Source organism: Loxodonta africana, chromosome 14 (assembly GCF_030014295.1).
Source record: "Loxodonta africana isolate mLoxAfr1 chromosome 14, mLoxAfr1.hap2, whole genome shotgun sequence".
In the NCBI taxonomy this organism is placed as follows: Eukaryota; Metazoa; Chordata; class Mammalia; order Proboscidea; family Elephantidae; genus Loxodonta; species Loxodonta africana.
This window is the reverse complement of record NC_087355.1, coordinates 10,085,222-10,108,523: the sequence shown is the minus strand read 5'-3', so window position 1 is coordinate 10,108,523 and position 23,302 is coordinate 10,085,222. Positions and strand designations below refer to the sequence as shown.

The following is a 23,302-nucleotide window of genomic DNA, read 5'->3' as shown; positions in this document are numbered from 1 at the left end:
CGACCAGTTTAAGAGCTAAACAAATTATAAGAGTAAACCGGTGTGAAGGTAAGCATGTCAAATGTAAGAATGTCTGAAATTTTAATTGTCATTTTCCTTTTCCTCTGTTTCACTTAAATTACATGGCAAACATCCATCATTTAAGGAGATCCAAATTAAAATTCAAATCTATGTTGGTAGATTTAAAATAAGATCTATAGACTAATAGACCCATTAGGATGGTATAGCTGTGTTATCAACACACACAAAAGGTTTTAAAATTTTGATTTGAAGACTCGAGAATGATAATGGGAATGATAGAAAAGCTGAATGACTAAAGAGTCCAAAGTACTTTGAAAATCACCATCCTAATGCCTACCAGGAAAACTTGGTAACTTAGTGGTTAAGAGTTTGGCTGCTAACCAAAAGGGCGGCAGTTCAATTCCGCCAGGCACTCCTTGGAAACCCTATGGGTCAGTTCCACTCCGTCCTATAGGGTCGCTATGAGTCAGAATCCACTCAATGGCAATGAGTTAATGCCTACCAAAAAATCCTGAAACTGGATGACACCCTCCTCCCCAAAATTCCAACGATGAATACTTTTCTCTCAAGAGTCTAACATTAAATGAAATATTCCAGAAACTAATTTATTAATCTATTTTGCCAAATATAGTTTACTATGCCTCAAAAACTGTGTAAAATCTTATTAGTGCTAAGGAAATACGTAAGTTGCTCATTAGAGAGCCAAGTTGAATAAGATACATTCTACTTTTAAGTGCTTGTTAGTAGAATGGTCATTTACATTGTTTTGCTTCCTGATTTAAATTTGATGGTTCTAGACACTGATGTTCACTGCACATACCACTTCAACAACACACGCACTTTGTTACTTCCTCTACCTGCTAGAAACAATTTTTAAAAACTCTCCAAGATATAGTTAATTTTATAATAGGACATGAAGGAAAGAATATGTTCCCATTATCGGTTTTTTATAACACCAATCAAGGATTTAAAAAAAAAAAAAAAAAGCACACTGAGCTTTCTTTATCTGTTGGTTTTACCTTTGAGTCTATTTTCCTGAAGGAGCAGCTCTGGTTGCACAACGGTTGAGCACATGGCTGCTAACCAAAATGTCAGCAGTTTGAATCCACCAGTCGCTCCACAGCAGAAAAGATCTGGAGATCTGCTCCCTTAAAGATTACAGCCTAGGGAACCCTATGGGGCAGTTCTACTATATCCTATAGGGTCGCTTGAGTTGGAATTGACTCAATGGCACACAACAACAATCCTGATGAGTTAATTCAAATTATTCACAAATAATTCACCTATGTCTTTAAAGGAGTCCCTGGGAGATGCAAATGATTGACGTCCTCTGCTGCTAACTGAAGTTGGTGGTTCAAGTCCTCCCAGACGTGCCTCAGAAGAGAGGCCTGGTGATTTACTTCCAAAAATCAGCCACTGAAAACTCTATGGAGAACAGCAACTCACAGCAACTGCTTACCTCTGTAAAATATACCCTAACCCTATCCACTGCTTCTGATCTCTGTCACTACCCCCACCTGGATCTCAGGCCACCACAGGAGTCTCCCAGCTGGTCTTCCTCACTTCCCTATACAACTCATTTTTCCCACTGCAGCCATGTTGTTTTAGTCGCTGTGGAGACGGCTCCAACATGTGGCAACCTTACGGGTAACAGAATGAAATGTTAGCCGATCCTGCGTCATCTTCAGGATGGTTGCTATGTTTGCGTCCATTGAGTGGCTATTGTGTCATTCCATCTCACCGAGGAGCTTGTTTTTTCACCGACCCTCTACTTTACCGACCATGATGTCCTTTTCTGGTGATTGGTCTTTCTTGACATGCCCCCAGGAAGCGAGTTGAAGTCTTGCCATCCTTGCTTCTAAGAGGCATTCCGGTTGTATCTTTTAAAACCATGAATCTGATCATATCCTTTTCCTATATAAAATCTTCCAACAACTCTCCATGGCACTTAGAAGGCAACTCAAACTCTTGACCAGGACCCTCCAGTCAGACCCTGTATGATCTGGCCTCAGCCTTCCATTTCTTCTACCACCTTCTGCTATGCTTGTGGCCTTTAGGCAGATGGGCTTTTATATTTTTCCTCTTCATCCAAGTTCATTCCCAGTTCAGGTCTTTGCATTTGCTGTTCCCTTTACCTAAAACAGTCAACTAGATCTCAGTCTGGCTACTACTTCTCCATGTGAGCTCAGCTGTCACCTCCGAGTTCTGCCCTGGCCAGCCTACCACCTTATTTAATAGTCTTCATAGTTCTACAAGCATTTTGTTTGTAATTTGTCTATTGTCTGTTTCTATTAGAATGTAAGCTCCTTGACAGCAGTAACCTGTTTTTGCCTCATTTACATTGCTATATTCTCGGCACTAAGACAGCATTTCGCACATAGCGCCCGGTGAGTGCTCGGGGATGAATACTAATGAAATCACACTAACGGTGGTTGAGAACCTGGGCTTTGGACTCAGACAAATCTGGATTTAAATAACAGGTTTGCAATGTACTGTGACTTGTTTGTAATCTTTTTTAAAAAACCTTGATTTCTTTATAACGTAGAAATACTCATAAATCTGTAGCCATTGAGCGAATTCCAACTTACAGCGACCCTACAGGACAGAGCAGAGCTGCCCACAGATTTCCAAGGAGTGGCTGGTGGATTTGAACTGCTGGCCTTTTGGTTAGCAGTCGAGCTCTTAACCACTATGCCACCAGGGCTCCAGAAATACTCATGTGGTAAAATAAATACTAATTTAAATGAAAGTTACTGGGACTCCAGTTCCCTTAGTCAGATTTCATACTGTTCCAGGTTCCAATTCATATAAAAACCCACTGCCATCAAGTTGATTGACTCATAGCAGCCCTACATGACAGAGTAGAACTGCCCCATAGGGTTTCCTAGGTTGCAATCTTTATGGAAGCAGACTGCCACATCTTTCTCCTGTGGAGTGGCTGGTAGGTTTCAGCAACTGACTTTTCAGTTAGTAGCAGAGTGCTTAACCACTGTGCCACCTGGGCTCCTCCAATTCATACAGATTTAATTCACAACTTCAAACTTTTAAGGTCCATTATGGGAGGGTAAGGGGGATGGAAAATGTAAAAATACAGAACCAAACACTTTGGATCATCACCACATAATTTTCTTTCAGAGATGGAAGAATGTACCATGGTAAGGAGACTGTCATGCTGCCTGGGTTCAAATCCAGCTCCTGCACCTACTGCCGCCCAGCCAGAAGGTTGCAGGAAGAACCTACTGGCCAAAGAACAGTTCTTCCCTCCCAGGGAGCAACAACTGGGAAGCACTCAGCCCCTCTGTGCTTCATTACACTGAGTACATGGTACACACCAGTTATTAAGCATCAAACCAAGTTTTAAATATTTCTTACTTAGGTACATTTGAGATCTAATATTAAGAATTCCATTAGAAGAAAAAATGCACCTTCTAATATGGAAGTCTCCATAACTTGAAAGAAGTGTTAACAGATGAATCTTGGATGACTCTGAGCTGGCCCCTTCCTGCGGTCCCCAGGGCCCCACGCACTGCACTCCAACAGGGAAAAGTCACATTGTCATGATTACATGAAGGGATCACAGGAAAAGACTTCCAATGCCATAAGGAATTCGAAAAACTCTTATGATTCATTGTCTTATACATATTTTCCCTACCTATAAGTTATTTTAAGGCTAAAAGGTTTTTCAGTTATTTAAATTTCCTACATTTCATGTACAGCTAGTCTTAATTTCCATGCTCAAAGAATTCCTTTTCAGAAGACATTCTTAAAGGCACTTTCCCCCAATGCACCGAAACCAAAACGAAAAACCCAAACCCACTGAGTCTGACTTACAGCACTTGACCCTACAGGACAGAGAACTGCCCCAAAGGGTTTCTGAGGAGTGGCTGGTGGATTTGAACTGCTGATCTTTTGGTTAGCAGCCAAACGCTTAACAACTGCACCAGCAGGGCCCATTAAATAAGTAACTTTCAAGAGACACTAACGATGATCATGTTGATGAATAATCAAAGGATCTATAGGTGGTTGCAAGTGGTTCCTCTCCCAGGATCATCATGGGTACATTTTCAATTACCTGAATCTCCTTATTGGAAAGGAATTTGAACGATCTGTTTTCTAACACACGGAGGGCAAGGAGGATGGACTGGGTCTGTACCCTGTGGGGAGCGTACTGAGACAACAAACACAACTTCGTCTACTTCCTTCCTCTTCCTTTTAACTGGATGGAAATATGGTTTTGTGTTTGTTCAGATGACATAAAAAGATGAAAACAGCAGATCTGAAATTATGTTTTATCTTAAATATTAAAGGTCATATGCTGTCTACAAATCAGTAGCTCTCAAGATCAGACCGTGTTGTGTGTGTGTGCGTGCGTGCATGCTCACTGAAGGGTTCTGTTCAAATCTCATGTGGGTTTTTCCACACACTGGTTTCTGGCATCAAGCTCTGGTCTGCAGGACACCAGGCGCCTTTGTGTCCCTGGCTGACACTATGGCTTTGTGTTTTTCTATCCATTAACCAAGGATAAATGACCTAGATATTGTGCCTATTAAAGCCTCATTTTTCTTTTGCCCTTTTGTTCTTCAGTGTACCCCATTATCACACACTGCACACATTTGTACGTATTCTCAGTCTCATGCCCTTTTCAGGGCGTAATGGGAGGTTTTTGTGTGTGTTTCTCTGTTGTGATATCTGGAGTAGAATTCTGTGAAGGTAATTCATGGTTTCTCTTCCTGTCCAGTTTGAGGACAATCCGTTTAGGGTATTACTAACAGCTCATCTAGTAGAAGAGGATATATCAAGAAACTGTACAAAAGCCAGAATGCTGTATTTGCATCTATTGCGAATACAAAAAATAGAGTGAACACCAGTTCCCCTACATACTACATTCTATAATTACATCTCTGCATATCATGGGCCACTTTTATTAAAAGCATCATTACTACAGTTGGCAGCAATTTACATTTTATCTTACATGATAGCAGTTTCCAAAGAAAAAAATAAAAGGACATCACAACAAAGAAAAAAACAATACATTTACAAAGTCCTGTCTGTAAACTTCAAGGCTAGTTCAGAGCTGAGGTAATGCTGTTTAGCTTTGTAGCTAAAGTAACAAAGTCCTTTAATTTAAAAAAGGTACCTGATTCTCTCTTCTCTCACTCTTTACTCATCTATTTGCTTATACCAGTGCATTACAATATCACGAGACAATGGACTGTAGTTCTATCTGGCAAGAACCCTCCCAGTAGGTAAATTTCCAAAGGGACCCTTCACATTCAACAGCTGCCTTTTTATTGCTGTGTCTCGGGACAGAGACGTTCACACTAACGTGGAGATTGTCAGAGTCTATGTATGTGTGTGTTGGAGCAAAAGTGTGGGAACCCCCATACAGTCAAAAAGGAAAAACATGAGCAAGTATGATATGCATGGTAAATTTCATCTTGACCTTCACAGCAAAAAAAAAAAAAAATTAAAATTAAAAAAATTAAATATATAACTTCATACTTCCTTTAAGCAGCACTTCCTTCCATTAGTGCCACTCAGTTACAAATTGCTCTTTTATTATAATACCAATGGTACCAAAAGGAGGAAAAAAAAAAAAAAAGCAGAGCATTATGTAAGTTTCCTTAAAAAGACATGATCACCTCTCAAATTTCATCTCTCCTAGGGATAATAAATAATGCACTGCACAATACTTAATGACCAAGATACCTTTTGACACACCTGTATAACATGACTTGGACTTTTTTTTTTTGCTACACTATGTTACAGAACAGCTTATAAAACTAGGTATGAACATTAACTGTGAGTGTAAACAGTAGGACTACCACTTGTCAAAAGTTTTAAACACTTTAACTGGAACTGGTACTGGTTATTCATCATTTTCATTGTTTTCTATTTCATCCCCCCCATCGAGTGAGTCTAGCTCTTCGCCCTGTGCTATTTCATCTTCTAAGACAGAGGACTCGGCGGTTTTATCCAGGCTTTCCTCGGCATCACTGCCTTCCAGGGTCTCCTCGTCTTTGAAGGGTGCCCCCTCGGCCTTGTCGGCAGGCTTGTCCTCCCCCGCGCCCACGGCGTTCTGCAGTCCTGCCAGCGCGGGGAACCCAGGCAGTGTCAACCCTCCCAGGCCTGGAGGTAGAAACATGGACGGGTAGAAGAGGCCAGGGGCCATGGTGGACAGGAGGAAAGGGTTGAAGGCCAGCGGGCTGGAGGGCAGCCCGGCCGTGGCAGTAGCAGCACCAACAGATCCATTCGCAGAGTCAGTAGCCGAAACAGCATCTGTGCTTTTCTCGGAGTCTTTGTTCTCGTCGTCATTCTCATTGCCCTTCTCTTCCGCTTTTGCAGCCACGTCCTCCGGGTCGCCCCGCCCGGGGCCGGGGGCGGCGTTCCCCGCGGCGGCCGACAGCGGCGCATTGAGCAGCCCGCCGAGCCCGAACACACCGGGCAGGCCCGCCATCCCGGGCAGCATCAGCGGCAGCACGGCCGCCGGGTTCTTGGAGTCGCCTCCGGCCGCGGCAGCTGTTGCCAGTCCTGGAGGGAAGCCCATGAGCCCTGCCAGCTGGAGAGACTGGAGGCTCTGGAGGTTCTGGAGGCTGGTGAGGTCCATGCCGGCGAACAGGCTGTTCACCAGCAGAGGGTTGATGCCCGACGTGGAGGCCACAGCAGCGGCAGCTGCGGCCGCTCTGGCGATCTCACTTTTTGGCCTCCTTCCTCTTCGGCTTGCTCCCTCTCCCCGCACCACCGGACCAGTGAGAAGACGGTCAAACATGGACTCCGGAACAAAGCCCTGGGGGAAAGACAGGCCAACAACGGTATTAAAGTTGCTGATGAAAATTTAAGTTCATACCTACGATTTATGTAGACTGTGACTCAATATCCCAACTTGTTAGTTCCAGTGAAGTCGGGGCTCACAGCGACCCCACTTGTGCAGGGAACTGCACCGTAGGGATGGAGGGCAACCAGCCTGTGCAACAGCAGCACAGAAGCAGACTGCCAGGACTTTGTTCTAAGGTGCCTTCGGGTGGGTCTGAACAGCCAGCCTTTCAGTTAGTACTCCAGGACTTAATCATCTGCACCACTCAATGGCTCCTTTACTCCAAAAAACAAAACCTATACTCAAAACCAAATACTGTTGCTGTGTAGTCAATTTCAATTCAGAGTGACTCTACAGGACAGAGTAGGACTGCCCCATAGGGTTTCCAAGGCTGTAATCTTTATGCAAGCAGATCTGTCTCCCCTGGAGTGGCTCCTCCCGGCTAGCAGCCAAGCTCTTAACCACTGTACCACTACAGCACTCCTACTAGGAGTATTTAAAATGTCTAACGTTTTATTTCTTTTATTTCTTTGGGTAAATCACATACCCATTTTCCCAAGCAGTACTGAATGTAAAATTCTGATGCAGGTTTTGCATTCCAAATGGAAATACATAAGCGATCATTTCCAGCCTAAAAGCTCAATGATAAAACTCATGAAAGCAAAAGAATTCTGATTTTTAGTATTACGTTAGCTTATTGAATTATGCCGGATCCCTTCTCCAAAAAAACTTGTTAAAGGCTATTCTATCAGAGGCTAATGTCAAGCGATCCACACCCATGATTAACTTTAAACAATGCATCAGACTGTAGCTGAGAGATACAGAAAATTTAATAAACTAAAATTACTGTTTAGTAGCTATCCTAGAGAAGTGAAAACCTCTGTTCACAGGAAAACCTGTGCATCAGTGTTTATAGCAGCTCTCTTCCAACTGCGAAAATCTGGAAACAACCCTAATGTCTTCTAATGGATAAATAAACTGTGGTATATCCCTGCAATGGAGTACTATTCAGGAATAAAAAGGAACAAACTTTGGATCAGGACTTGGAATCGGTTTGAACCGGTTCAGTCATGGCCAACAAACTGAAACAAGAACAGACGGAGTTTTACAATTTGGAAGATACAGCAGGGTACCCAGAGCTGAAAAAATTACAAGGCAAAACCCTGGAACGGGAAACTCAGAAGAGGTGTAACGAGCCCTTTCAGGAGCCTGATGTGTGAGACTGGACTATTGGCAGGACTGTAGGAGCGCCGCACACATTCAAAGCGGTGCTGCTGGCCACCATCTTTGAGCTGGGCAGAGCCATCTTTGAGCAGGGCACCACCATCTTTGACCTGGGCAGCGCTGCTTTGGACTGGGCTCAAAATCCAAGGGCAAGATATTTGGTTGCTCTGCAACGTGTACGATGCCCTTGTTCTCTTAGACATTAAGTTTCTAGCAGGGCTCCAGCCCTTAATTTTTCTCATTCTAGCTATCTTTCTGGTTCATTTGAATTTTAAAAATTCGGGTCTGTTCCCCTGGCACTTCCTTGGCCATGATTGAACCGGGCAGAACCAGTTCAAAGCCTTGCTTTTGATACACGCCAACAACTTGGATGAATCTCAAAGCTATTACAAAGAGTGAAAGAAGCCATTTCAAAAGGTTACATTTATATGACATTCTCAAAAAGGCAAACGATTAGGGAGGGAAAACAGACCAGTGGTTGCTAGGACTTAGGACTGGGAGAGGGGGTGACAATAAAGGATAGTTCAAGAGAAGTTTTGGGGTGATGGAACTATTCTGTATTCTGGTTATGGTGGCTGTTCATGAATCTATACATGTGCTAAAATTCACATAACTATACACTGAAAGAAAAATTAGTCAATTGTACTGTATGATAATTTAAACAAACAGAAAAGGAACCAATCAGCTTGTCATTAACAAATTAATTTTAAAAAGAAGCTAATAATGAAAAAAAAATTTAGGAGGCAATGTTGTATTTTTTATTTGTTTGTTTTAAAATTGGAAATCACAGTTAACAATCCTCATGATCTCCATCATTACAAATTCCATTCCACAGATGGGATGTTAAGTAGGCTTACATGGGGTGTTCCTCCCCGTGGTAAGTCTACCTCCAACACTCTGAACTTAGCCTACAGAGTCTTCTTACCAACCCACTTTGGGCTGATGGTGCAAAGATATATGAAATGATGATTTTTAATCATGTATGAAGATGCTGTATTACTGTCAATTCTCTAAAGCTAACAACTCTTACAATGGGAGAATTAATGGGCAATGGAAAATAATGAAAAAATTCCAGAAAAGTTCTGTAGAGATACCATTCTTGATAGAAATGTGGAGTTTGTACGTACAGACTGCTTAACTATATCAGTCCAATCTGGGGCAACTGCAAATTCAGGATTTTCTTCCAGCCACCTGGGTAGATCCTTCATCGGAGGGGCCATTGCTCCACCCATCTGGGGAGAAACATTTGAAAAACAATTAAAAAAAAAAAAACTCAAATTGTTCTCTAGATAGATAGATATAGATTCTGGAAGAAACACGATTCTTTTCCTTAAAAATTATGGCAGGTAAAAACATTTCTTTTTGGGTTAAGAAATCACATAGAGGTCGAATTCCCTTTTCCATTTTACCTTCTTCCCATTTCGTTTATTGACAACGGGCACCCTTTCTTCTCCTGTCAAAGTGTTTATATCCAATTTATTAGGGTTTCGACATCTATGTCGTTTCTGTTTCGGTTTCTGAAACGAGGAAAACAGCACATCTGCATTCTTCTGCAAAAACAAAAAAAAGTCTATTTAGCACATATTCTTTCCTATGTAACTGACAAAGAGAACAGTCAGGTCATTTTTGATTACTATGGAAGTTTCAAGGCTCTTTTTAATTATCGGAAATCTTATTTTTCTTTGAAAGGAAAAACTCCCACCCACCCTGAGAATCTGCTTTTCTTTTTGTCTGTCAATAACCATACTGAAGGTTTCTTCTTCTAATGTTTAACCAAGCCACGGCATCTTTAAGGGCCACTTTCAATGTATATTTACTAACTTCTACTCAGTGACTTGGAAACCCTGGTGGCATAGTGGTTAAGTGCTACAGCTGCTAACCAAAAGGCTGGCAGTTCAAATCCACCAGACGCTTCTTGGAAACTCTATGGGACAGCTCTGGCCTGTCCTATAGGGTGGCTACGAGTCAGAATCGACTCGTAGCCACCCTATAGGGTTTGGTTTTTTTTTAGTCAGTGACTTAAATGAACACAGAGACGACATCACATCTGACAACATGAAACTGCACGTAAGGAGAACACACACAAGGGGTAAGAGCATCTTTGCAGGAGGCGGCATTTAGGACACCTGGCTGAACTCAATAAAGTAAAACGTAAAATCTTACGTTTAAGTTTTAAAAATCAATCACATAAGCGTAGGCGATAAAAGATTAGTTTTCTTAGCTAGCAAACACTATGTGACAAATATCTGGAGATACTAAATGTCAAATGTTTAATATAAAGCACAGGTGTTATTTAGTTGCTTAAAAAGAAGCTAATAAAACCTTGGGCTGAATTAACTGGTCAAATCTCAGGAGGAAACAGCTTTGAAGTACTTTCTGCTGGTCAGATCTTGTCTGGAGACCAATTAAAACACATTCCAGGGTGTTATCCCAATAACAACGACACACGAAAGTCAGGCCATATGAAGAATTCTTGAAGAAACCATGTTTGTTTGGTGGAAGAAGAAGAGTAAGTAGATGCATGGTAACCATCTGTGGATAACTTTACAGCTACCCCTCAGTAGGACAGTCTAGAATCTTAGTCTTTCTAATGTAAGGAGTCCTGGTGACAGAATGGTTAAGCATGGAGCTGCTAACCAAAAGGCTGGCGGTTGGAACCCACTCAGAGGTTCCATGGGAGAAAAGACCTGGTGATCTGCTGAAAAGATTACAATCTAGAGAACCCTATGGGAACAGTTCTACTCTGTCACATGGGGTCACTATTAGTTGAAATTGACTCAATGGCACACAACAACAGCGATGTAAAAGATACAATGAAGAAAAACTGTGAAAGGTTCAAGACGTTCAAGCAAAAGGCAGGGGGACCACTGTCAGGGATGTCGCTGTCATGTGGGAGAGGGAACTGAACTACCTCTGGGGATTCCTTCCAACTCCAAACTCTGAAATACTTACTGGTACATAACTTGGCATATCAACAGTATAAGTAGGATGCAGCTTAAGCCATTCAACTAAATCCTTATTTTTAGGAGCATCTTCCCCCACCAGCCTAGTCCCATCTTCTAGATTTATCACAGGGATCCGTGTGTCTGGGTCCAACTGTCCAGGAGAAGGAATGTTTCTTGTTGGTGGAGTGTCTATATCTTCTTCAAAAGCTTTGGTCACCTCAGCATCCTCCTGCAGAGAGTTGACAATGGTCTGAATTCTCACATTAAGAGAGACACTCTGACAATGTCCTACCCCAAGAAAATGCTATCCTAGCATAAGGGATCTTTGGTCTAAAAAGGAAGTTTCTTAAGGCAATATCTGTTTTGGAACAGCTATTAAATTAGAAGGAGAAACTTGTAATATTATTCTTCACACGGCAGATATCATAATGAGTTAGAAAGTTCACAGTCCATCCTATCTCCATTCTTTGAAACCCTAAGCAAGCCATTATGAATACAACATGGGCATCATCTGTCTGAGCTTGATATACACGATAGGAAGACTACTCAACCCCTCTTGGGGATCCTGGAATAATATCATTAAAGATAATTTACTTAAATTATCTTTAAAGATAAATTATTTAAAGATTTTTTAAATTTATTTAAATTGTTTAAAGATAAATTATTTAAAGGATTGTTCCAAAAGCTAGTTTATAAGTAAATCATCAACACTCTGCACACAGTACAGTGTTGTTGGTAGTGCAATATCTTGTGTTAGGTATGTGTGGCAACACTGACAAGATCAACTCTTACTGAAGTCTACACTCTACCATCACCCAGCCACTGGGTAATTCTGTTACGTCCACCTCCAAACACCTCTTATATCCACCCATTTCTCCATCCCTACTGCCCAGGCCTTCTTCAGTTCTCACCTGTATTACTGCAACATTCTTACATGACTCCAGTTCCACCCCTCTTCAATCCAACCTCCACACTGCTATACTAGAGTTAAAACCAAAACCAAACCCGTTGCCATCGAGTTGATTCTGATTCATAGCGACCCTATAGGACAGAGTAGAACTGTCCCACAGAGTTTCCAAGGAGTGCCTGGTGGATTCGAACTGCCAACCTTTTGGTTAGCGCTGTAGCTCCTAACCACAGGGTTTCCATACTAGAGTTAGTTTTCTAAAATGCAGCTTTACACAGTTTAAAAAAAATTACATCACATCATTCCACTACTCAAGCGACTTCAAGGACTGAATCCCCATCTCCTTCAGGCTAAGATCCAAGTTCTTGAGCGCGTAGTCAAGGCCTCGTGGTTTGGATCCTGCCTGATCTCCAATCTCACCTCTACTAAACCTTGGCCTCACCTTTCTCCCTCCCATGCCACCCTTTTCAAATGGCTAATCCCTACCCAATCCTCAAAACTTAGCCTAAGTGTTAACATTTCTACCCAGTGCCGTGGAGTCAATTCCAACTTACAGTGACCCTATAGGACAGAGTAGAACTGTCTTGTAGGTTTTCCCAGGAGCAGATGGGGGATTCAAACCGCGAACTTTTTGGTTAGCAGCCAAACGTTTAACCACTGTGCCAGCAGGGCTCCATTAACATCTCTAGGGAAACTTTATCAATTTTCTTTCCACAACTTCCTCCATTCATTGCCGGCCTTCCTTTGGGCTCACAGAGTCCCCCTGTCATGCCTTGGTCACAGCACACACACACAATGATGGTACATTATTTACTTATAGGATTTGTCCTGTTCCATACATGTAACATTCCCGACCTTAAGCACGTCTTCACAACTCACTTTACTTAGAGACTAATCAGTGTTTTCCTTGCATTTAACGTGCGTGCACTCACCCTCCAAACCATCAAATGGGGAATCCCCTACATACAGCATTTGATAGTAAAAATAGCAATTTAAAGATACATTGTCTAACATCGATTAGCAGTCCTATTAGACCTGAGCTGGGTTGCTAAATGTGACTTTGGAAAAATAAAATCAATAAATTCTTAGCAGTGGCTTAAAATATGTGAAATGAATAAAGTCAGTGTTAGGTTTCATAGGATTTTGTCTGGAAAAGGAAAGGTGAACCTGGTCTCACTGACAACTAATTCCTGACGCCTGCTCCACAGAGAAGTATGAGCTGTGACCCAAATACTAAACACACTGTTCCCACTCACAGCGACCCTACATACAGCAGAATGAGACACTACCAGTCCTCTGCATCCTTGCAATCTTTGCTATACTGGAGCCCACTGTTGCAGCCACTTTTGTCAATCCATCTCCTTAAGGATCTTCCTCTCTTTTGCTGACCCCATATTTTACTATGCATGATGGACTTCTCCAGGTACTGGTCCCTCCTGATACCATGTCCAAAGTACATAAGATGAAATCTCACCATCCTTGCTCCTAAGGAGCATTCTGGTTGCACTTCTTCCCAGAGATTTATTCATTCTTTAGGCAGTCCATGGTATATTTAATATTCTTCACCAACACCACAATTCCAAGGCGTCAATCCTTCTTCAGTCTTCCTTATTCATTGTCCAGCTTTCCCATGCATATGAGGTGACTGAAAACATGATGGCTTGGGTGAGGCACACCTTAGTCCTCAACTTTGCTCTTCAACGCTTTAAAGAGGTCTTCTGCATATCTGCTCAATGCAATACATTGTTTTCTTTCTTTTCATTTTTATTGTACTTTAGATGAAGGTTTACAGAACTAGTTTTTCATTAAACAGTTACTACACATTATTGTCTTATGACATTGGCTAACAACCCCACAACATGACAACACTCTCCCTTCCCTACCTTGGATTCCCAGTTACCAGCCTTCCTTTCTCTGCTGCCTTCTAGTCCTTGCCCCTGGGCTGGTGTGCCCCTTTAGTCTCATTTTGTTTTATGGGCCTGTCCAATCTTTGGCTAAAGGGTGAACCTCAGGAGTGACTTCATTACTGAGCTGGAAGGATGGTTGGGGGCCACGCTCTCAGGGTTTCTCCAGTCTCTGTTAGGTCAGCATGTTTTTTGTTTTTTTTTTCCTTAATTTTTATCGTGCTTTAAGTGCAAGTTTACAAATCAAGTCAGTCTCTCATACAAAAACTTATGTACGCCTTGCTATATACTCCCAGTTGCTCTCCCTCTAATAAAATAGCACACTCCTTCCCTCCACTCTGTTTTTGTGTCCATTCAGCCAACTCTGACCCCCTCTGCCCTCTCATCTCTTCTCCAAACAGGAGCTGCCCACATAGTCTCATGTTTCTACTCGAGCCAAGAAGCTCGCTCTTCACCAGTATCATCTTCTATCCCACAGTCCAGTTCAATCCCTGTCTGAAGAGTTGGCTTTGGGAATGGTTCCTATCTTCGGCTAACAGAAGCTGGGAACCATGACCTCCAGGGTCCTTGTAGTCTCAGTTAGACCATTAAATCTGGTCTTTTTCTGAGAATTTGAGGTCTGCATCCCACTGCTCTCCTGCTCCCTCAGGGGTTCTCTGTCGTGTTCCCTGTCACGGCAGTCACTGGTTGTAGCCAGGCACCATCTAGTTCTTTTGGTCTCAGACTGATGTAGTCTATGGTTTATGTGGCCCTTCCTGTCTCTTGGGCTCATAATTACCATGTGTCTTTGGTGTTCTTCATCTGGTCTTTTTGAGCTAGAATTTTGTTCTACATTCTTCTCCAGCTCTGTCCAGGACCCTCTATTGTGATCCCTGTCAGAGCAGTCCGTAGTGGTAGCCAGGCGCCATCTAGTTGTACTAGACTCAGTCCGGTGGATGCCATGGCAGATGTGGTCCATCAGTCCTTTGGACTAGTCTTTCCCTTGTATCTTTAGTTTTCATTCTTCCTTGCTCCCAAAGGGGTCAGATCAGTGGAGTACCCTGGAAGTGGAGTATCCTAGATGGCTGCTCACAGGCTTTTTAGACCTCAGACACTACTCACCAAAGTAGGATGTAGAATATTTTTTTAATAAACTATGTTATGTCAAATGAGATACATGTTCCCCAAGACCAGCTTCATTTCTTGATTGCTGCTTCCATGGGCATTGATTGTGGATCCAAGTAAAATGAAATCCTTGACAACTCCAATCTTTTCTCCGTTTATGATGGTGTTGCTTATTGGTCCAACTGTGAAGATTTTGTTTTAAGTTGAGGTAAAATCCATATTGAAGGCTGTAGTCTTTGATCTTTATCAGTAAGTGCTTCAAGTCCTCTCAGCTTTCAGCAAACGAGGTTGTGTCATCTGCATACAGAAGGTTGTTAATGAGTCTTCCACCAATCCTGATGCTGTGTTCCTCTTCATATAGTCCAGGCTCTTGGGTTATTTGCTAAGCATGCAGATTGAATAAGTATGGTGAAAAGATACAACCTTGATGCACGCCTCTGATTTTAAACCACACAGTATCTCCTTGTTCTGTTCCAATGATTGCTTCTTGGTCTATGTACAGGTTCCGCAACAGCACAATTAAGTGTCCTGGAATTCCCGTTCTTTACAATGTTATCTATAATTTGTTATGATCCACAGAGTTGAATGCCTTTGGATAGTCAACGAAATACAGGTAAACATCTGTTATGGACTGAATTGTGCCCCTCAAAAAAATGTGTTGTAAATCCAAACCTCTATGCCTGTGGTTATAATCCCATTTGAGAATGGGTCCTCTTTGTTACTCTAATGGAGAAGGTTAGAATAGGGTGTGGGGTAAGATAGATGCCAAGATACATGGAGATCTCCAAGGAACCAGGAAGCAGAAAATAGAGACAAGGACCTTCCTCCATAGCCAATAAAGAGAGGAAGGCTTCCCCTAGAGCTGGCACCCCGAATTCGGACTTCTAGCCTCTAAACTGTGAGAAAATAAATTTGTTTGCGTAAACCACCCACTTGTGGTATTTCTGTTATAGCTGCACTAGATAACTAAGGTAACATCTTTCTGATATTTTCTGCTTTTGGCTAAGGCCCATCTGACATCAACAATGATATCCCTCATTCCACGTCCTATTCTGAATCTGGCTTGAATTTTTGGCAGCTTCCTGGTGATGTACTCCTGTGACCGTTTTAGAATTATCTTCAGCATAATTTGATTTGCATGTGATATTAATGATATTATTCGATAATTTCTACATTCCATTAGATCACCTTTCTTTAGAATGGGTATGAATATAGATCACTTCCAGTCAGTTGGTCGGGTAGCTGTGTTCCAATTTCTTGGCATACATGAGTGAGCACTTCTAGCATCTGTTTGTTGAAACATCTTATTTCGTATTCCATCAATTTCTGGAGCCTTGTTTTTAACCAATGCCTTCAGTGCATCTTGGATTTCTTCCTTCAGTATCATCAGTTCTTGATCATATGCTACTTCCTGAAATGGATGAATGTCGACAAGTTTTTTTGGTACAGTGACCCTGTGTATTCCTTCCATCTTCTTTTGATGCTTCCTGCATTGTCAATATTTTGACCCCAGAATTCTTCAAAATTGTAACTTGAGGATTGGATTTTTCTTCAGTTCTTTCAGGTTGAGAAATGCCAAGCATGTTCGTCCCTTTTGGTTTTCTGACTTCAGGTCTTTGTACGTTTCATTATAATACTTTACTCTGTCTTCTTGATCTGCCCTTTGAAATCTTCTGTTTAGCTTTTTTATTTCATCATTTCTCCCTTTCGCTTCAGCTACTCTACATTCAAAAGCAAGTTTCACAGTCTCTTCTGACAACCATTATTGTCTGATATAGTGTCAGAATACGAGCCCCTTCCCCTTAGGTTGGAAGGTACTCAAAATATGACCAGGGAAGAGCTGCCTCCTCAAAGTAGAGCTGACCTTAGTGACATGGATGGAGTAAAGCTTTCAGGACCTTCATTTGCTGATGTGGCATGACTCGAAATGAGAAGAAACAGCTGCAAACATCCATTAATAATCAGAACGTGGAATGTACAAGGTATGAATCAAGGAAAATTGGAAGTTATCAAAAATGAAATGGAATGTATAAACATCAACATCCTAAGTATTAGTGAGCTGAAATAGACCGGTATTGGCCGTTTTCAACTGGACAATCATATGGTCTACTATGCTGGGAATGACAAATTGAAGAGGAATGGTGTTGCATTCATCATCAAAAAGAACATTTCAAGATCAAGCCTAAAGTACAACACTGTCAGTGATAGGACAATATCCATACACATCCAAGGAAGACCAGTTAATATAACTATTATTCGAAATCACACACCAACCACTAATGCCAAAGGATAAAGAAACTGAAGATTTTTACCAACTTTTGCAGTCTGAAATTGACTGAACATGCAATCAAGATGCATTGATAATTACTGGTGAATGGAATGCAAAAGTTGAAAACACTGAAGGATTGGTAGCTGGAAAATATGGCCTTAGTGACAGAAATGACACCAAAGGTTGAGTGATAAAATTTTGCAAGACCAATGACTTATTCATTGGAAATACCTTTTATCAACAACATAAACAGCAACTATACATGTGGACCTTGCCAGATGGAATACGCAGGAACCAAAGGACTGCATGTGTGGAATGAGATGATGGAGAAGCTCAATATCATCAGTTAGAACAAGGCCAGGGGCTGACTTCGGAACAGATCAGCATTTGCTCATATGCAAGTTCAAGTTGAAGCTGAAGAAAATTAAAACAGATCCACAAAAGCCAAGTTGATTAACATATTCTACCTGAACTTACACCATCTCAAGAACAGATTTAACGCATTGAACACTAATGACCAAAGACTAGAGAAGTTGTGGGATGACATCAGGACATCATACATGATAAAAGCAAAAGGTCATTAAAAAGACAGAAAAAAAATAAAAAGGCCAAAATGGACATCAGAAAAGACTCTGAAACTAAAAACAGTAGTATATGAAAACGGTGTTAGCTGTAGAAACTCCCCAATTTGTTGATGTTTATGGAGAAAGGATTTTTCAGTCAACAAAATCTATCAGAGTATTAGGATGGTTTCAAGCAGGAAGGCTCATCAACAGTGATGTCTGAGGACCATACAACTAAAAATGGCATTTTAAAAACTTCTGGAACAGCAGTCACCGCTGATCCACCAACAGGTGTATTTTTACAAGATTCTAATGATAATCCTACGACCAACAAAAATGACCTTAATTATGACTGACGAATTGGTAATCAATTTTGAAATTTTACTTTTAACTACTTGGATGCTTCAGTTTTAGTTATGCCGCACTAAGAGTCAAACAAAAATCCTCATAACTGGACCAATAAACATCATGATACAGGGAGAAAAGACTGAAGTTGTCAAGAATTTCATTTTACTTGGATCCACAACTGACACTCATGGAAGCAGCAGTCAAGATATCAAAAGGTGCATTGCATTGGGCAAATTTGCTTCAAAAGACCTCTTTACAGTGTAGAAAAGCAAAGATGTCACCTTGAGGACTAAGATGCGCCTGACCAAAGGCATGGTGTTTGCAATCACCTCATATGCATGTGAAAGCTGGACAATGAATAAGGAAGACCAAAGAAAAACTGACACCATTGAATTGTGGTGTTGGCAAAGAATATTGAATATACCATGGACTGCCAAAAGAGCGAACAAATCTGTCTTGGAAGAAGTACAACCAGGATACTCCTTAGAAGCAAGGATGGTGAGACTACATCTCACACACTTTGGACATGTTATCTGGAGGGATCAGTTCCCAGAAAAGGATATCATGCTTGGTAAAGTAGGGGGTCAGCAAAAAAAGAGGAAGACCCTCAACAAAATGGGCTGACACAGCAGCAGCAATAGCGGGCTCAAGCATGGCAAAGATTGTGAGGATGGCTCAGGATTGGGCAGTGTTTCGTTCTGTTGTACACAGGGTCATGATGGGTCAGAACCAGCACCAACACGAGTCAAACGAATTTCAGTGAATGCTAGGTTATGATTTCTGGGCTTCGACTCAGCCATGTCTTTTCATTCCCCTTTAAGTTACTGAACGAATCCTTGGTTGGCACAAACGATTAAGTGCTCAACTACAGCTGAAAGGCTGATGAATGCACCCAGTGGTGCCTTGGAAGAAAGCCCTGGCGATTGACTTCCGAAAACTCTGCCACTGAAAACCCTGTGGTGCACCGTTCCACTCGGACACACACGGGGTCGGCACGGGTCAGAACCACACACGGGGTCGGCACAGGTCAGAACTAACTCAACTCCTTCTGCCACTGAAAACCCTGTGGCACACCGTTCCACTCGGACACACACGGGGTCAGCGTGGGTCAGAACTGACTCCTTCTGCCACTGAAAACCCTGTGGTACACCGTTCCACTCGGACACACACGGGGTCGGCACGAGTCAGAACCACACACGTGGTCGGCGTGGGTCAGAGCTGACTCCTTCTGCCACTGAAAACCCTGTGGTACACTGTTCCACTCGGACACACACGGGGTCGGCACGGGTCAGAACTGACTCCTTCTGCCACTGAAAACCCTGTAGTACACCGTTCCACTCAGACACACACGGGGTCGGCACGGGTCAGAACTGACTCCTTCTGCCACTGAAAACCCTGTGGTACACCGTTCTACCCTGACACACACGGGGTCGGCACGAGTCAGAACCACACACGGGGTCGGCACGGGTCAGAACTGACTCCTTCTGCCACTGAAAATCCTGTGGTACACCGTTCCACTCTGACACACGTGGGGTCGGCACGAATCAGAACTGACTCCTTCTGCCACTGAAAACCCTGTGGTACACCGTTCCACTCGGACACACATGGGGTCGGCACGGGTCAGAACTGACTCCTTCTGCCACTGAAAACCCTGTGGTACACCGTTCCACTCGGACACACACGGGGTCGGCACGGGTCAGAACTGACTCCTTCTGCCACTGAAAACCCTGTGGTACACCGTTCCACTCGGACACACACGGGGTCGGCACGGGTCAGAAATGACTCCTTCTGCCACTGAAAACCCTGTGGTACACTGTTCCACCCTGACACACATGGGGTCGGCACGGGTCAGAACTGACTCCTTCTGCCACTGAAAACCCTGTGGTACACCGTTCCACTCAGACACACACGGGGTCGGCACGGGTCAGAACTGACTCCTTCTGCCACTGAAAACCCTGTGGTACACCGTTCTACCCTGATACACACGGGGTCGGCACGGGTCAGAACTGACTCCTTCTGCCACTGAAAACCCTGTGGTACACCGTTCTACCCTGACACACACGGGGTCGGCACGAGTCAGAACCACACACGGGGTCGGCACGGGTCAGAACTGACTCCTTCTGCCATTGAAAATCCTGTGGTACACCGTTCCACTCTGACACACGTGGGGTCGGCACGAATCAGAACTAACTCCTTCTGCCACTGAAAACCCTGTGGTACACCGTTCTACCCTGACACACACGGGGTCGGCACGGGTCAGAACTGACTCCTTCTGCCACTGAAAACCCTGTGGTACAAACCGTTCCACTCAGACACACACGGGGTCGGCACGGGTCAGAACTGACTCCTTCTGCCACTGAAAACCCTGTGGTACACCGTTCTACCCTGACACACACGGGGTCGGCACGAGTCAGAACCACACACGGGGTCGGCACGGGTCAGAACTGACTCCTTCTGCCACTGAAAATCCTGTGGTACACCGTTCCACTCTGACACACGTGGGGTCGGCACGAATCAGAACTGACTCCTTCTGCCACTGAAAACCCTGTGGTACACCGTTCCACTCGGACACACACGGGGTCGGCACGGGTCAGAACTGACTCCTTCTGCCACTGAAAACCCTGTGGTACACCGTTCTACCCTGATACACACGGGGTTGGCACAAGTCAGAACTGACTCCTTCTGCCACTGAAAACCCTGTGGTACACCGTTCTACCCTGACACACACGGGGTCGGCACGAGTCAGAACCACACACGGGGTCGGCACGGGTCAGAACTGACTCCTTCTGCCATTGAAAATCCTGTGGTACACCGTTCCACTCTGACACACGTGGGGTTGGCACGAATCAGAACTGACTCCTTCTGCCACTGAAAACCCTGTGGTACACCGTTCCACTCGGACACACACGGGGTCGGCACGGGTCAGAAATGACTCCTTCTGCCACTGAAAACCCTGTGGTACACTGTTCCACCCTGACACACATGGGGTCGGCACGGGTCAGAACTGACTCCTTCTGCCACTGAAAACCCTGTGGTACACCGTTCCACTCAGACACACACGGGGTCGGCACGGGTCAGAACTGACTCCTTCTGCCACTGAAAACCCTGTGGTACACCGTTCTACCCTGATACACACAGGGTTGGCACGAGTCAGAACTGACTCCATGGCAGCTGATTTGGTTTGAAGTTATGGAGCTTCCTATCCCTTTAAGAACCTTTCTCTAGTTTCAAGAAATAGAAAACAAGGCAAATAATTATAGGGAAGGTATAAGAAAAAACACTTCAAACAATCATCTCCCCTGAATTGCAAACTGTCAAACTGTGTTGGGTTTTGTTGCCCAAGGGAAAGGCCACTGGGGCTCACTCTGGAGGTACCCTAGTACCCTATCTGCCTCACAGCCAGACAAGTCAACACTCTTGGGCGACTTGTGGACTTGGGGTTTCCCACTGAAAAGGTCAGGAACCTTAGTACTGAGTGATCCTTTAACAAGAACACACGTTCTTTGGGGTAAAATCTTTGCCTTCAGCGAGGTAGGCAACAGTTTTAGATGGCATGGTTGTAGCAGATTAGGGAAGAGAATTATTTTGGTTACACCACATGCATTTCCTTTGAATTTGAAAAGAAAACACTAAAATTCATCAGCATACACATTTCTTTCAAACCTAAACTGACAGAAGCCCTTTTCCAGTCTAGGTTTTAAAAAACACCTAGTTTTCCTGAAGGTCGGGACATCTGGCATCCCTAGCTGGGTATATGCACACAATTCCTAGTCAAACCCTAAACATTTACATAATCTAATAGATGCCGGGCCCAAAGCAAATCAGTGTTTTTAAGAGCAGAAGCTATTTCCACCTCAAAAATTCAGAGACAACAATCTTAGGCTCAGAAAAATGTGTTTCTGCTTTGGGCCACTTGTCCGAAAGCAATCAATATATCAGAACCTTGAAAAGAATAAATCCTCAAGCTACACTTGGTTCAGGCTTAGTGGTCTGTATCGATGATCAGCACAATTTTCCAGCTCAGAACCACGGCTCTGTTCACTGTAATTCTCTTTCAATAGCGCAAGAAGCCAGCTTTGACACCCAGTCTGCGCTGCAACCTTGGCCCACGGTGTGTGCAGGGGCCCCTGACTTACTGCACTCAGCGATGTCCGTTTGTGGCTCATGAAAAGCAGGTCAAGGCCCTCCACATTTTTCCTCCTTCCCCGCCTCCTCTTCATGGGAGGCTCTCCATCCACTAGGGAGCCGTTCAGCAGATGCCTCGTAGGTGTGCGTGACAGGCCTGCCTGGAGCAGTTCCATTTGAGTCTTAAAGGCATCAGAGACTGGTGTGGAGACATTAGGCAAGATAAACTTTGAAGAAAGAGATGAGAAATTTGAGGTAGAACTTGCTGCCTCTCTTGAGGCCTTGGATAAATCTACAACTTTCTCTTGTCCGTTTTCTGAGACCACCTGAGACTCCCGCAGCTGGGCAACCATCTCCATGAGGTTTCGTCGCTTGGCAGCTCTTTCAGCCTCAATTTCGACTTTCCTCCTCCTCCGCCGCCGCTGTCGTGGGACTGATAGACTGAGCGTGTCTTCCTATGGAGAAATTCCAAAAGAGAGTTGCAGTGAGCCAAAGCAGTATCTGATATAATGGCTACTTTAAAAATAAAAAAAACAAAGCCTAAGGAATAAAATATTTGTGACTGGGGAGAAGTCACAGAAGTGGATAAAGCTGAAGAACCAGTAGCTCCCTTATTTCTCAGTGGAACCAGTTACACACAAACCTCCAAACTGGGTTAAGATTTACAGAGTTTGCCTTTATGCCAAAGACATCATGGAGACTCACTTTTGATAACTGAGGAGACGCTGTGATGTCCTCACTACCCCCGATGCTAGCGTGACCGACCATCGAGAGCTCCGCAAAGCTCCTCTTCTGCAGAGGGCTGTCCACAGCGGTGGGTGCGCAGCCAGGGAGGAGCCCCTGAAAATCAAACATCTGGCGCCGGTTGACTGGCCATTTGCCTTTCAACACCGCTTCACAGATGTTGTCTAATCGGTTTATCATGACTCGATCCTGAAGGGAGAAGACAAGTCACATGGAACTGTTACAAAGACCTAGTTAAAGCTCCTGGATGAACTTAGCCAGCCAGAGACTAAATAGCATGGAAGGCTTAAAAGTAAATTGGTGGATAAAAAGCAAAAGGAAATCTAACAAACAA

The 23,302-nt window shown here is 43.5% G+C and overlaps 1 protein-coding gene across 7 annotated transcripts in view; it reads right to left on the bottom strand.

The window, feature by feature from the left end:
* Window positions 1-4,929: 4,929 nt before the first annotated feature.
* The window catches only part of CHD7 (chromodomain helicase DNA binding protein 7), a 226,510-nt gene continuing 208,137 nt past the window's right edge, over window positions 4,930-23,302 (bottom strand). For 5 of the 7 annotated variants that reach the window (XM_064267725.1, XM_064267724.1, XM_064267727.1 and 2 more), the window contains 6 exons: window positions 22,930-23,157; window positions 22,236-22,679; window positions 11,012-11,233; window positions 9,469-9,609; window positions 9,187-9,291; window positions 4,930-6,808 (listed from right to left, as the gene is read on the bottom strand). In XM_064267725.1, coding sequence (XP_064123795.1) covers window positions 5,891-6,808; window positions 9,187-9,291; window positions 9,469-9,609; window positions 11,012-11,233; window positions 22,236-22,679; window positions 22,930-23,157 — 2,058 coding nt within the window. In that variant the 3' untranslated portion in view covers window positions 4,930-5,890. The remainder of the gene's footprint in view (window positions 6,809-9,186; window positions 9,292-9,468; window positions 9,610-11,011; window positions 11,234-22,235; window positions 22,680-22,929; window positions 23,158-23,302) is intronic. The other 2 variants (XM_064267728.1, XM_064267729.1) reach the window with 2 other exon arrangements.